This window comes from Somniosus microcephalus, chromosome 2 (genome assembly GCF_052327205.1).
Source record: "Somniosus microcephalus isolate GS21.2 chromosome 2, FLI_Smic_1.0, whole genome shotgun sequence".
In the NCBI taxonomy this organism is placed as follows: Eukaryota; Metazoa; Chordata; class Chondrichthyes; order Squaliformes; family Somniosidae; genus Somniosus; species Somniosus microcephalus.
In genome coordinates, this window is record NC_140988.1 from 170,007,690 (window position 1) to 170,023,254 (window position 15,565).

The 15,565-nt window shown below is 43.1% G+C and overlaps 1 protein-coding gene across 6 annotated transcripts in view; it reads left to right on the forward strand.

Annotated features, from left to right (window-relative positions):
• Positions 1-15,565, forward strand: part of cc2d2a (coiled-coil and C2 domain containing 2A) — a 317,140-nt gene that overhangs the window by 31,321 nt on the left and 270,254 nt on the right. For all 6 annotated transcript variants that reach the window (XM_085966208.1, XM_085966216.1, XM_085966224.1 and 3 more), the window contains 4 exons: positions 1,727-1,804; positions 3,120-3,195; positions 8,112-8,203; positions 12,720-12,821. In XM_085966208.1, the coding sequence (XP_085822334.1) occupies positions 1,727-1,804; positions 3,120-3,195; positions 8,112-8,203; positions 12,720-12,821 (348 nt within the window). The remainder of the gene's footprint in view (positions 1-1,726; positions 1,805-3,119; positions 3,196-8,111; positions 8,204-12,719; positions 12,822-15,565) is intronic.

Genomic DNA, 15,565 nt, shown 5'->3' on the forward strand with positions numbered 1-15,565 from the left:
ACTGAACCGAGGCACAGCCTTTGACATTCTTGACTCCATTCTCCCACTTCCTTCTCTTTTGCTCCCAACTCCAAACTCCTTCAAATTGCATTTTTGAAGTGTCACTTTAAATACTGGAGTTTAAATCATGTCATGCTAGTCGTCATCACGTCCGCTGACGAGAATTGATTTGGCAACCTGGAAATTATATGGTAATGCAGTGGCTGGGCTAAAAGGCCATTGACAGATGATCTGCACTGACTTCCGGGTTTCCCGCGCACTACCAGATACCCCCGCTCCCAGCGCGTCCTGAACTTAAAATCCATCCCCTAATCTCTCTTGCCACCCTTTTAACCAGTTTTCTACCCTTCCCCTGCTACCTTTCCCCTAATTCCATACCTCTTTTCTCCAGTAGTCTCCTGTGTGGTACCATGCACTATATTTCCCCGTCCACCATATCTGTCACCCAGAGCTGTTGGGGCCATGGGCAGTTGTACACAGTTTTTCTGCACTATGATGGGTTTTACCAGGGGCCCCACATTTGGCTGGGGCCTCTGGGCACAGGCACCGTAGGCCCGTGCATTAATCCACCCGTGCTGTCACTTCCTCAAAGTACTCTGTCAGGTTTGTCAACCACAGTCTTCCTTTCTGAAATCCATGTTGACTGCTAATTATTTTCTCTTCATCTAGATATTTAGTAAGTTGATGTTTAATTAAAGATTGCACATTTTTTCCTACCACAGATGTGAAATTAACTTGAGTTAGTTCTGTCTCCCTTTTTGTAAATGGGTACTGCATTGGCCACTCTCAATAGAACTCTTAAACATAATTTCTAGAGCTCCTACTATTTCTTACCCTATTTCTTTCATGATCCTTGGATGTAACCTATCATCCTGGCACCGTATCTTCCTTTAGCTTTACTATCTTCTCTAATACTTTCCTTTAATTTATTATAATACTTTCATCTTGCTTTAACCAATTCAGGATTTACCCCCTTTCCAATATCCTTCTCTTTAGTAAATACTGATGTGAAGTACTCCTTAAATATCCCAGCCAATTTCCGTTTATCCTCCTCTCTCGCGACTTCTACCTCACATTAAAAAATTATCTTTTTACTGCTCTATGTGTAGAATACTTAATGTTCTTTCTAATTTTGGGGGATCCTATCTTCACACACCCTCCTTGCTTTCCTTATCCCTCTCTTAACCTCCTTATTCTCTTGTATCCTCTCACTTTCATCACACCTTTAAGTCCCCTATGCCCTGTTAGAGTCATAACGGCACAGAAGGAGGCCATTTGGCCTATCGAGTCTGTGCTGGACTCTTCAATTTTAGTTTGTTTCTAATCTTTCCATTCGTCAATGGCACCCTGAAACTTGAAATAGTCTCCTTCTGTATCTTTTCAATCTCCTTTTTAAAAAATATTATTGGTCTACAGTTCTGTGTATCATTTTATCTCGCCTCAGCTAGCTCACTCCTCATCTTTCTGAAATCTGCCCTATTCCAATTTGGTGCCTTTGTTGTTGTACTAACTTGGAATGTACTAACTTGGAATGAAAACTGGGCGGGATCTATGATGGGCGGGCGATCCACTCCACCAGATTACTACCCATGCGGTGAAGATGAACATTTTCCCCCATATGTTCTCCTTAAGCTCATTTCAAATGTTTTTATTACTATTAGATTGTGGCTACCTTGGCTTTCTCCAGTTATTGGCTAGAAGTACATTTGTATTGTGATTTATGCAGGAAATTCCAAATGAGGATGAACAGGTAGAGAACCTCAAACGGACCGTGAAAGCCCAAAGACAAAGAAGAAAAAAGCCCGTATGTTTTTCCATAAAGTGCATCAGTGTTTGTGCTGATGTTTTCTCTTTATACCTGGTATTTCTACTCTAGAAATGTATAGATCACTTGATGTCTACCTGTTGCTTTTCTTGATTTAAGCAAACATGCTTAATAAATCACCTGGAATTTCTGCCAAAGTTCTGACAGCAGATCAGGAGAATCCCACAAAAATATCCATATTTATTTACTTACATATTAACCTTTTCATCCATTCTGACGTAACTGTTTCTCGTATTCTCTGGATGTGGTTGACACTCGCGAGACCACAATTATTGCCCAATCCTAGCTGCACTAAGGAGTTGATGCTGGGCCTCTCTTTGAACTGCTGCAGTCCTGGTGCTGGGTAGAGAATTCCAGGATATTAAGCTAGTGACGATGAAGCAATGATACATGTCCAAAATCAGGATAGTATGTGATTTGGAGGTGACCAGGTTCCCACAACATTGCTGCTCCTGTCCTTGGTGATGGAGGCCATGAAATGGGGAAGATGCCATCGGAGTAAGCTTGGTGGGTTGCTGCAGTGCATTCTTTACTCAATACGTACGGTGGCCACTGTGTGCAGAGAGGATGAATATTGAGTCCTTACTCAACCCAAACTTGAAACAAAACCATCATGGCCATTTATGGTGTAGGAAAGCCCCCTTCCCTACCTTGGTATTGTTTAAAATTTATTTCTTGTGCCTCTAAACTTGCCCAAGAAGGGCATTCAACAGTTTATTAATCCTCCATTCTAAAAACAATTCCTTGGTGCATATACAAACCCGGCTCCATTTTTTAACCAGAAGTTAATCTTCCCTCCTTTTCTCTGTTCTTCCCAGGTTGTGCGCCAGTTGCAACAGAGGTCAGGAGGGAGACTAGCTTCCAGACCTTTTGCTTGGTACATGCACTACAAGCTGTCCAAGAGCAGCTTAGTGATGATTGGTGATTTTTATTTCTTCCCCTATGTCTTGGTAGAAAGTGTCTTTATATCAATGTAGCAAAGGTCAAAGATTCAGCAGATTGGATGGAAAAGTTTCATTATTTTTCCTCACAAAAGACATTGTTTTATTTCTTAAGCATTAGTGTTTTATTTCTTAAGCATTAGTGCTAAACTGTATCGGCTATATTACAGCAAAATAAATTTGAGGTCTTCAAGCAGGTGGAGCCAATAATCCCCTGGAATGTGTATTTTTGAGGTGCTTTTTCCACTTATTTCCGTTTCTAACCTCAACATTTTTTGTATTTTAATGGCTTTTCTTCAATCTGGGAAATATTTGTGGTCATTATTTTCACTGACTCATATTCTTGTTCATAGCTCATTGATGACATTGATGATTTACATCCTGAAGAATCCATATTGGACGAGAACATAATGACTCATCGACAAAGAAGTAATCTGTTCTTAACAAAAAATGATTAATGTTGCATGCTTTCTACTGTTTTGAGTAATCACCTGTATGTTTTCCATCTGTAAATTACACCAATTCTTTTGCCATCTCAACTTTAAAAATCACTAGTTTGACTAAAATATTCTAATAAAACGATGACATTTGCCAGTCGTCTTGACACTGAAACAATGTACAATGTTTCACTACTCCAGTAGGAAATGTAAGAAATCACACAGCACCAGGTTATAGTCCAACAGCTTTATTTGAAATCACAAGCTTTCGGAGCACTGCTCCTTCGTCAGGTGAAGTGGAGAGATGCATAAAAACACAGCTTATATAGTCAGAGAATAATGTCAGATGTTTACAGGTAATCTTTCTAACTGTCATTTATCACACCTCGGCAGAGAGATAATCACAGCAATCAAAGGTGTAAATGGTGTCCAAACAGGTCAGTCAGGAAAACATTACATCAAAGAGCAATGAGGTGGGGTTACAAGGGGTCAAATGTTGCAGATGCTGGGGTCTGTATGAAAAACAAAAAAACAGACAAAAAACATTTTTTGTTGCTGGAAATCACAGCAGGTCCGGCCGCATCTGTGTGGAGAGAACAAGCCAACGACGACTCGAGTCTGGATGACCCTACGTCCGGTGCGGTTACATGTAGCGTGACATGAACCCAAGATCCCGGTTCAGGAGACACACGACAACGCAAAATCATCGAGCAGAAACTGATAGCCAAGTTCCGCACCCATGAGGACGGCCTGTAACCCCACCTCATTGCTCTTTGATGTAATGTTTTCCTGACTGACCTGTTTGGACACCATTTACACCTTTGATTGCTGTGATTATCGCTCTGCCGAGGTGTGATAAATGGCAGTTAGAAAGACTACCTGTAAACATCTGACATTATTCTCTAACTATATAAGCTGTGTTTTTATGCATCTCTCCACTTCACCTGACGAAGGAGCAGTGCTCCGAAAGCTTGTGATTTCAAATAAAGCTGTTGGACTATAACCTGGTGTTGTGTGATTTCTTACATTTGCCCACCCCAGTCCAACACCGGCATCTCCACACCAGTAGGAAATGGTTAAATATATGGCTCGACTGTACATGTATATATTTATATATGTGTGTATAACCTAAAATATTAGCACTACCTGGACGTCTATGCTGTACAATACATATAAAATGAAAAGTATTTCATTTAAACAGCACAATATACTGCGGATGCTGGAAATCTGAAATAACAACAGAAAATGCTGGAAATACTCAGCAGGCCAGGCAGCATCCGTGGAGAGAGAAACACAGTTAACGTTTCAGGTCTGGGACTCTTCATCAGAACTGGAAAAAGCTGGAGATGTAACAGATATTAAGCAGGTGCAGAGATGGGGGGGGGGTGCGGTTAGGAGGGGAGGAAGGAGTAGAAAGAACATCCTGTATTTTTGTAAGAGGCAGGAAAGATAAAATGTTGAAAATGGGAATGGCAAAAATCATCCTGCATGAAAAATGGGGGCAGGGATAATTATCTGAAATTGTTGAACTCAATGTTGAGTCCGGCAGGCAGACGTGACATCGGCCGTCTCCATTTCTCTGCTCCCCTCACTCACTCCAACCTAACTCCCTCTGAACTTGCAGCACTCCATTCTCTCCGATCCAACCCTAACATTATCATTAAACCTGCTGATAAGGGTGGTGCTGTTGTTGTTTGGCGAACCGACCTCTACCGTGCAGAAGTTGCACGCCAACTCTCCAACACCTCCTCCTACCTCCGCCTGGACCATGACCCCACTAGCAAACATCAAGCCATTGTTTCCAAGTGTGTCACTGACCTCCTCTCCTCCGGAGATCTTCCCTCCATGGCCGCCAACCTCATAGTCCCCCAACCCCGCACAGCCCGCTTCTACCTCCTTCCCAAGATCCACAAACAGGACTGCCCTGGTAGACCCATCGTTTCAGCCTGTTCTTGCCCCACGGAACTTGTCTCTTCCTATCTCGACTCTATTTTTTCTCCCCTTGTCCAGTCTCTTCCCACCTACACACGCGACTCTTCCGACGCCCTCCGTCACTTTAACAGTTTCCAGTTTCCTGGCCCCAACCGTCTCCTTTTCACTATGGACGTCCAATCCCTCTACACCTCCATCCCCCACCAGGACGGCCTTCGGGCACTCCGTTTCTTCCTTGAACAGAGGCCCAACCAGTCCCCATCCACCACCACCCTCCTCCACCTGGCTGAACTTGTTCTCACATTGAACAACTTCTCCTTTGACTCCACTCACTTTCTCCAAATTAAAGGCGTTGCTATGGGAACCCGCATGGGCCCTAGCTATGCCTGCCTGTTCATGGGATATGTGGAACATTCTTTGTTCCAGTCCTACTCAGGTCCCCTCCCTCACCTCTTTTTCCCTTTACATCGATGACTGTATTGGTGCCATTTCCTGCTCTCGCCCTGAACTGGTTAAGTTCATTCACTTTACTTCCAATTTCCACCCTGCCCTCACCTTCACATGGTCCATCTCCGACTCTTCCCTTCCCTTCCTTGACTTCTCCATCTCTATTTCTGGCGATCGGCTTTCAACAAACATCCACTACAAGCCCACCGACTCCCACAGCTACCTGGACTACACTTCCTCCCACCCCGCTTCCTGTAAGGACTCTATTCCATTCTCCCAGTTTCTCCGTCTTCGCCGCGTCTGTTCTGACGATGCCACCTTCCATACTAGTGCTTCTGACATGTCTTCCTTTTTCTTTAACCGAGGATTCCCCTCTACCGTGGTTGACACGGCCCTTGACTGTGTCTGTTCTATTTCCCGCACTTCTGCTCTCACCCCTGCCCCTCCCTCCCAGAACCACGATAGGGTTCCCCTTGTCCTCACCTTTCACCCCACCAGCCTCCACATTCAACGGATCATTTTCTGCCACCTCCAACATGATCCCACCACCAAACACATCTTCCCCTCACCTCCCCTTTCAGCATTCCGAAGGGACCGCTCCCTCCGCGACACCCTGGTCCACTCCTCAATCACCCCCAACAACCCTGCTCCTTCACCTGGCACCTTCCCGTGCAAGCGCAGGAGATGCAACACATGCCCTTTTACCTCCTCCCTTCCCACTGTCCAGGGCCCCAAACACCCCTTCCAGGTGAAACAGCGATTTACTTGTACTTCTTGCAATTTAATATACTGTATTCGCTGCTCACGATGCGGTCTCCTCTACATTGGGGAGCCCAAACGCAGATTGGGCGACCGCTTTGCGGAACACCTCCGTTCAGTCCATAAGGGTGACCCTGAGCTTCCGGTCGCCTGTCACTTTAATTCACTGCTTCACTCCCACTCTGATCTCTCTGTCCTCGGGCTATTGCATTGTTCCAATGAAGCTCAACGTAAGCTCGAGGAACAGCACCTCATCTTTCGATTGGGCACTTTGCAGCCTGCCGGACTCAACATTGAGTTCAACAATTTCAGATAATTATCCCTGCCCCCATTTTTCATGCAGTATGATTTTTGCCATTCCCATTTGCAACATTTTATCTTTCCTGCCTCTTACAAAAGTACAGGATATTCTTTCTATTTCTTCCTCCCCTCCTAACCGCCCCCCCCCCCCCCCGCCGCCTCTGCACCTGCTTAATATCTGTTACATCTCCAGCTTTTTCCAGTTCTGATGAAGGGTCCCAGACCTGAAACGTTAACTCTGTTTCTCTCTCCACGGATGCTGCCTGGCCTGCTGAGTATTTCCAGCATTTTCTGTTGTTATTTTACAATATATTGTGTGTTCTGTTAAATTAGTTAAGATGGGCAACAGAAGGTGAGAGTGTGGGCAGGAGGAGAGTGGTGAGTGTGGGCGGGAGGAGAGTGGTGAGTGTGGGGTGGGGGGAGAGTGGTGAATGAGTGAGAGTGTGGGTGGGGGTGCGAGTATGTGGGAGGGAGAGAGAATGAGGAGGGAGTGTGATTGAGAGTGAGGGGAGTTTGGGAGATAAAGAGGGGGGCGTGTGAGGTTGCTGCAGTTGGCTTCCATGCTTACTGACTAAGGGTGCCACCATGTGATAACTTGACTAGCTCTCTCCTCTCTCGCGTGTCCTCATTCGCTCTTGTGCGCGCCCCCTCTCTTTTTCTCTCACGCGCCTCTCTTGCGCGCCCCCTCTTTTTTTCTCTCACACGCCTCTCTCACTCGCTCTCTTGCATGCCCCCTCTCTGGCTGTAAAGTGCTTTGGGACGTTTTGAGGTAGTGAAAGGCGCTATATAAATGCAAGTCTTACTTATTTTATTGTGGATGGAACTGATAGAATTAAGGTGGTTTATAACTCTCATTCAGATTTATGGCAAAGAAACAGCTAAATTCCTATTTCCAGGAAAATGTTAAATTGATTTGGCTGTTTACAAGGAAAAGTCACAAGCCAGAAAAACTACGTAACTTGTCAACAACATTTTTAAGGAATATTCCTGGATAAGATGAGGTAATGGTCATAAATCTGGAGCCTCCAATAAAAAGACTGGCCTACTGAGGTAACAGTAATTTTTCCCAGACCGCTGGTTTTCCAGTAAACGGGTGTACACAACCTTTAATGGTTCCCTGCTGCCATGGAGTGCAGCCTGGTCACCGAGAGAGGCACTGCAAACAAAACAACTTTTAATGCTGTTTTTCTGATAGATCTTTTTCGTAATTTGCTCAAGGATTTCGTGTTTTGTCTTAAAAGCATCCATATAAAATAAGTCATTTTATTTTGAATAATTTTTATCTAGAGAATTCATTTTTAGTAGTGGATTTGAATAAGCTCTAACAAATTCTGTTGGCTTCATCCTTTTTGTGGGATGGGTTATGCAATCATTTTGTGTTGAAGAGGGATGAGTCCAAACTATTCTTTCAACACAATGCATTTATGTTTTTCTTCCTCATAATAACTACTGTTGATTATCGCCTCTCAGCTCTTCCTCCTCTTCCTGTGTCCACCCCAAGAACAAGTTTTGCTGAATACTCTATGAGAGAGAAAATGAGGGAGAAACTGAAAGCGGCAAGGGTACGTGTTGTTTACGAAGCATGGATGATTTTAAGTTTTCATCAAGGTAGTCTGTTAGGCTAATACCTTACTAGCTGCTAAAATGTTACTTTTAAGTGCTGCAGTTTTGTTTTTAAAATCTTAATTTTTTAAAATTCCTATTTAATAAGTACAAAATAGAGAATGCAATTAATATTGGTGAATGCATATGGCCATGTTGTACAAGTCTCATGCTGTATTTTTGTATTTGTTAGACCCTTAGGGCTGGGTTTTGTCAATGGGGAGCTTTTGAAGGCGGGACTCCCACTTTTTGGGTTGTAGTCCCGCCTCCATCGACTTGTGGCCAACCCACGCTACTTTCCCTTGATTGACCTTGTTAAGCCCACCCAGCGGGCTCAGCAGGCCAATTAAGGGACACCTGGTTACTGGTAACGTCAGCGATTGACATTTCATCTGTCGAGCTTTTGACAGATGAAAAATCAGCGTTTGATGGCTCTGTGAAGCTGACAAACACGGACAATCTGTCTTCTAACTTGAGTCCTTCTACTCAGACTCAGTTAGAGAGCTCTCCAGACCAGAAAGCCGAGGCTGCAGCTTTTGACATTTCAGCAGCCATTCTGCTGTCTGTGCTGGTGAGCTGAGGGACTCCCGAGAACTGAAGAAGGAAGCCTGCAGGAGAAAGTAAAGGTAAGTAAAACTTATTAAAACACTTTACACTTACCTCACACACTTACCTCTGCACACATGCACCCATCACTCACCTGCACAACGGACATCTCAACCCCTGCAGACCAGCGGTCCGCCTCGCTAACTTGGCGTGGTTCGGAGCCGTCGGGAAGCCCACACTTCAGGGCTAAATATAGGGATTAGGCAAAAAACTGCCTGTTAACTACCTGTTAACAGGCAGTTAATTGGCACTAATTCCCTTCCCGCCTCGGAGGCGTCTCCCAGCACAGGTCAGCTACCCACCTCCTGGGACATTGGCATGGAGGCGGGTTGGGGGCGGGATGGGTTCCTGCCCCCCGATTCTGCAATTTTCCCACCACTCCTGCCTCCATGGGGCTTGGAAAATCGAGCCCTTAAAGTTTGTCTTTAGTCACCGGTAGCACTTTATAATAATGCGCAATCAATAATTTGCATCCTGGTAATCCACCGCTTTTTAAAAAAAAAGATAGTGTAGTACTGGTCCCTTGAATTTCTAAACTCCGATCACCTTTCACTCAGAGAATGCAGCACATAACCATAAAAGTTGAAATGGACAGCTCAAAAAGAACAGTGACTGTCTGGAAGGGAGTTCAGACGACAATTCAGTATTTGGGTTCTGCTGATTATAAGGCACTCAAGGTTCACTCTTGTGCTTTGACATCAGAACCACTCCATTGAATTACTGCATGTCACTCACTGCCAGCTGTCCCATTCGTCTTTTTTATATTATCTAAATATGTTCAACATTATGTGTTACTTCCTTTTTCTAGTTAAACTTTAAAATTAACATTTAAGAGCCGTTGTTTGCTCCATTGTTGTGGGTGCATTTGGTGAACTGTGGGGAAAATGCAAATTGGAAATTAATCAAAATAAAACTCTAGTGATTTTATTTACCCTCAAATGTAAATTTCTGGCAGGAGAGGAATGAAGTGTATTTGTTTGAGACCAAAAGTTTTGACATTTGTTACTGCTCAGATAATTTTGCATCACACTTTTTAGAATAGAACAGCTTTCAGTTTTGCTGTTTGTGGACAGATTTGTACTGATGATCCATTTGTCTATGCCCCACAGCAACACTTTCCCTAATTGGTCAACTACTACACCTAGAGTCATACAGCACAGAAAGAGGCCCTTCGGCCCATCGTGTCTGCACCGGCCATCAAGCCCTGTCTATTCTAATCCCATTTTCCAGCACTTGGTCCGTAGCCTTGTATGCAATGGCATTTCAAGTGCTCATCCAAATGCTTCTTGAATGTTGTGAGGGTTCCTGCCTCTACCACCCTTTCAGGCAGTGAGTTCCAGATTCCAACCACCCTCTGGGCGAAAAAGTTTTTTCTCAAATCCCCTCTAAACCTCCTGCCCCTTATCTTTAAACTATGCCCCCTGGTTATTGACCCCTCTACGAAGGGGAAAAGTTCCTTTCTATCGACCCTATCTATGCCCTCATAATTTTGTACACCTCAATCAGTCCCCCCTCAGCCTTCTCTGCTCTAAGGAAAACAACCCCAGCCTGTCCAGTCTCTCTTCATAGCTGAAGTGCTCCAGCCCAGGTAACATCCTGGTGAATCTCCCCTGCACCCTCTCCAATGCAATCACATCCCTCCTATATTGTGGCGACCAGAACTGCACACAGTATTCCAACTGTGGCCTAACTAGCGTTTTGTACAGCTCCATCATAACCTCCCTGCTCTTGCCTTCATTAGCCGAGGCATAGAATATAAGTATCCCATATGCCTTTTGAACCACCTTATCTATCTGTGCTGCTGCCTTCAGGGATCTATGTACATGCACACCAAGGATCCTCTGTCCTTCCTAGGGTCCTACCATTCATTGTGTATTCCCTTGCCTTTTTAGTCCTCCCAAAATGCATCACCTCACACTTTTAAGGGTTAAATTCCATTTGCCACTGTTCTGCCCATCTAACCATCCCGTCTATATCGTCCTGTAGCCTGAGGCTTCCCTCCTCGCTATTTACCACTCCACCAATGTTCGTATCATCTGCGAACTTACTGATCATAACTTCTACATTCATATCTAAATCATTAATGTACACTGCAAACAGCAAAGCACCCAGCACCGATCCCTGCGGTAGACCACTGGTCACAGGCTTCCAGTCACAAAAACAACCTTCGACCATCACCGCTAAGCCAATTTTGGATCCAATGTGCCAAATTGCCCTGGATCCCATGGGCTCTTACCTTCTTGACCAGTCTCCCATGTCAAAAGCCTTACTGAAGTCCATGTAGACTACATCAACTACACTACCCTCATCCACACACCTAGTGACCCCCTCGAAAAATTCAATCAAATTGGTCAGACATGATCTCCCCATGACAAAGCCATGCTGACTATCCTTGATTCTGTCCCTCAGAATTTTTTCCAATAATTCCCCTACCACTGACCTGTAATTCCCTGGTTTATCCCTACTACCCTTCTTGAACAATGGTACTACATTAGCTGTCCTCCAGTCCTCTGGCACCTCCCTTGTGGCCAGAGAGGTTCTGAAAATTTATGTCAGAGCCCCTGTAATCTCCTCCCTTGCCTCACACAGCAGCCTGGGATACATCCCGTCAGGGCTTGGGGATTTATCCACTTTTAAGCCTGCTAAAACTGCTAGTATCTCCTCCCTCTCAATACTACCTTGTTCAAGTATATCACAACCCCCCTGCCTGATTATGCCTACATCACCCTTCTCCATAGTGAACACAGATGCAAAATATTCATTTAAAACCTCACCTACATCTTCTGGCTCTACACACAGATTGCCACTTTGGTCCCTAATGGGCCCTACTCTTTCCCTGGTTATTCTCTTGCCCTTTAATATACTTATAAAACAGCTTGGAATTTTCCTTTATTTTGCCCGCCAGTATTTTTTCATGCCCCCTCTTCGCTCTCCTAATTAATTTTTTAAGTACCCCCCTGCACTTTCTATATTCCTCTGGGGCTTCCACTGTTTTTAGTCCTTTGTATCTGCCAAAAGCCTCCCTTTTTTTCCTAATCCATTCTTGTATATCCCTTGACAACCAGGGTTCCCTGGGTTTGTTGGTCCCACCCTTGACCTTTACAGGAACATGTTGGCGTTGTACTCTCTCTATTTCCTTTCTGAAAGACTCCCACTGCTCTGATGTGGATTTTCCTACAAGTGGCTGATCCCAGTCCACTTTGGCCAGATCCTGCCTTATCATAGTTAGAATATCACCTAGATCTTTCTCTCTATTTAAACGTCTTTCATTTTGTACTTTTTTTCCCATTTATTAACTGAATATATGTCCTTACAATTCTCAATGTTATATTCTAGTTCTGACATAATAATGTCTTGCATGTGCATCAAATGATGTTTGATAGCATAGCATTGAAGCAGATTGATGTGAGCTGGTTCCATTGAATTAGATTGTACTTTGTTTAATTGCATGCACAATGAAGAATTCTTGTGAAGATTTGAGCAAACACTATTGCCTCCTTAAATCAATTGAACTGTATTTGGTTTAACCTGGTGTTATCAGGACAGCTGCTGTACCCGGTGTGGAGCTGACAGAACGTTTAGTGTTTGAGTGTTACAAGGAAAGGGTCGGCGACTGATCTTGGAGGTGAAGACAGGTGGCTTGGTTGTGTTAGGACCTACTGATTTCATTGGAGTTGAATAATTATATATATATTTATTTATATTTTATATATATATATATCTATCTTATATATATACACACACACACACACACACACACACACACACACACACACACGCGCACACACACACACATACACACACACACACACGCACGTGCATATTATGCCTTGTCGAATTAATATTTACATTTTTAAACACGTTATTTAGACTAAAGCACAGAGTGCTATCCAGCAAGAGGAAGCGAGTGCAACTTCTCGACGTCTAACACGTCTCAGAGACCAAGAGTCAGTCACTCGATTTGACACTGAGGTGAGAAAATACTTTTAAAAGTATTAATAATTGATAAAGTATAAGCTTCATATTCATTTATTTTATTGCCTCATCTTTTTCATAGATTTCCATTCACTTCCTATTTGATGCTGCCACTTTGTTTATTTTGTTCCATTTGTTTCCATTTTTTTTACGAGGTGTGTACGCACCCGTAGAGACCGCGCAAGTCTATGTTATGTTTCATGCGCTCAAACCCGGCACTTGCGATCTGTCTGGAATCCTCTTGACAAATGGCACGCATGTCCGGGAGAAGGGCCTCCGCAGGCAGAGAGTTGCGCTTTCTGCACAACTTCCGCCCGCTGAAAGTCTTTAAAAATCTTACGCCTGGCAAGAGTTTAAAAAGAAAAAAACATTTTTTTCACTCTTTTTATAATTTTAAAATACTTTTAAAAAAATGTAAGTTTATTTTTAGCCCCGTAAAAAAACTTATTTTTTTTCAAAAAATAAAATTTTTGTTTAAAATATTTAATTTAATGTAATTTTAATTAATTTTAAATGTGATTTAAAAAAAAATTATTTAATGATTAACTGTTATTTAAGTGATCCCCATTCATACTTTTGACAGACCTGTCCTTACGGACCTGTCAAAAGTATGAAGGGGGATTCCCTTCTTTGATTGGTTCCCCATGGCCCACGTGATCCCAGGGATGCTTGCAAACCTCATGCGCCCCTGGGATACCTGGGCCTCTGCGCATTTCGTAGAGCAGAGGCCCAAGATCGGAAGTCGGGACCTACGGAGCCAGCAGGTAAGTGTGTAGATTTTTTTCCGATTGGAGGCATTCGCAGGCAGGAAGCCTCCAATTGGAAATTCAGGCCCGTTGTATTTTTGTATGATATTCTGAAGTGAATTTTATATATATTTGAATAAAATCTGAATTGGGATGAATTTCATAATTTAAGGAAAATCTAAATTGTAGATTGATGTTGTGGACTGTTCTTTTAAAGAAAATGTCCCTTTAATGGTGAGAGTGTCAATGATTATTGGTGATATTGCCAATGATGAGGAAATGGTGGACATGTTGAATAATTACCTTCCGTCAGTATTTACAGTAGAGGAAGAGTATAGCATGCCAGAAATCCCAAGGAAACTAATATTGAATCAGGGACAGGGACTCAATAAAATTAGCACAAGTAAAATAGCAGTAATGAAGAAAGTAATGGCATTAAAGAGTGACAAATCCCTAGGACAGATAGTTTCCACCCCAGGGTTTTAAAGGTGAGCACATTGCAGATGCCATAATTATAATCTTCCAAAGTTCTCTCGATTCAAGAACTGTTAGATTAGAAAATTGTGCTATTTAAGAATGGCAAGAGAGGGAAACCAGGGAATTATAGACCAGTTAGCTAATATCTGTTGGGAAATTACTAGAGTCTATAATTAAGGATACGGTGACTGAACAACTCAAAGTTTCAGCTGATCAGAGAGAGCTAGCATGGATTTGTGAAAGGTAGGTCATGCCTGATAAACCTGATTGAATTTTTTGAGGAGGTGACAGGGGAATGTCTATGGATGTTATTATATGGTCTTCCAGAAGGCCCTCATAAGAGATTGTAAATTAAAGTGGAAGCCCATGGAATTGAAGGCAAATTACTGACCTGGTTAGGAAATTGGCTGAGCAGCAGGAGACAGAGAGTAGGGATAATGGGAAGGTACTCTAATTGGCAGGATGTGACTAGTGGTGTCCTGCAGGGATCTGTGTTGGGGCCTCAACTATTCACAGCATTTATTAATGACTTAGATGCTGGCATAGAAAGCCACATATCCAAATTTGCCGATGACAAAGATGGGCAACATCGTAGGCAGTATAGATGAAAGCATAAAATTACAAAGGGATATCGATAGATTAAGTGAATGGGCAAAGCTGTGACAAATGTGAGGTCATCCATTTTGGACCTAAAAAGGATAGAACAGGGTACTTTCTAAATGGTGAAAAGCTAAAAACAGCGGAGGTCCAAAGAGACTTGGGGGGTCCTGGTACATAGATTATTAAAATGTCATGAACAGGTACAGAAAATGATCAAAAATGCTAATGGAATGCTGGCCTTTATATCTAGAGGACTAGAGTACAAGGGGTAGAAGTTATGCTGCAGTTATACAAAACCCTGGTTAGACCACACCTGGAGTACTGTGTGTTCTGGGCACCACACCTCAGGAAGGATATATTGGCCTTGGAGGGAATGCAGCGTAGGTTTACCAGAATGATACTTGGACTCCAAGGGTTAAATTACGAGGAGAGATTACACAAAAAATGGTTATATTCTCTACAATTTAGAAGGTTAAGGGGTGATCTGATCGAAGCTTTCAAGATATTAACAGGGATAGATAGGGTAGATATAGAGAAACTATTTCTGCTGGTTGGGGATTCTAGGACCAGGGCCATAGTCTAAAAATTAGAGCCAGACCTTTCAGGAGTGAAATTAGGAAATACTTCTACACACAAAGGGTGGTAGAAGTTTGGAACTCTCTTCCGCAAACAGCAATTGTTACTAGATCAATTGTTAATTTTAAAGCTGAGATTGATAGCTTTTTGTTAACCAAAGGTATTAAGGGATATGGGGCAAAGGCGGGTATATGGAGTTAGGTCGCAGATCAGCCATGATCTCATTGAATGGGGGAACAGGCTCGAGGGGATGAATGGCCTACTGCTGTTCCTATGTTCCTATTTTTTTTCTTCCTACTCTGCAAAGTAGTACACTCTTCTATTCCACCTATGATCTATTCC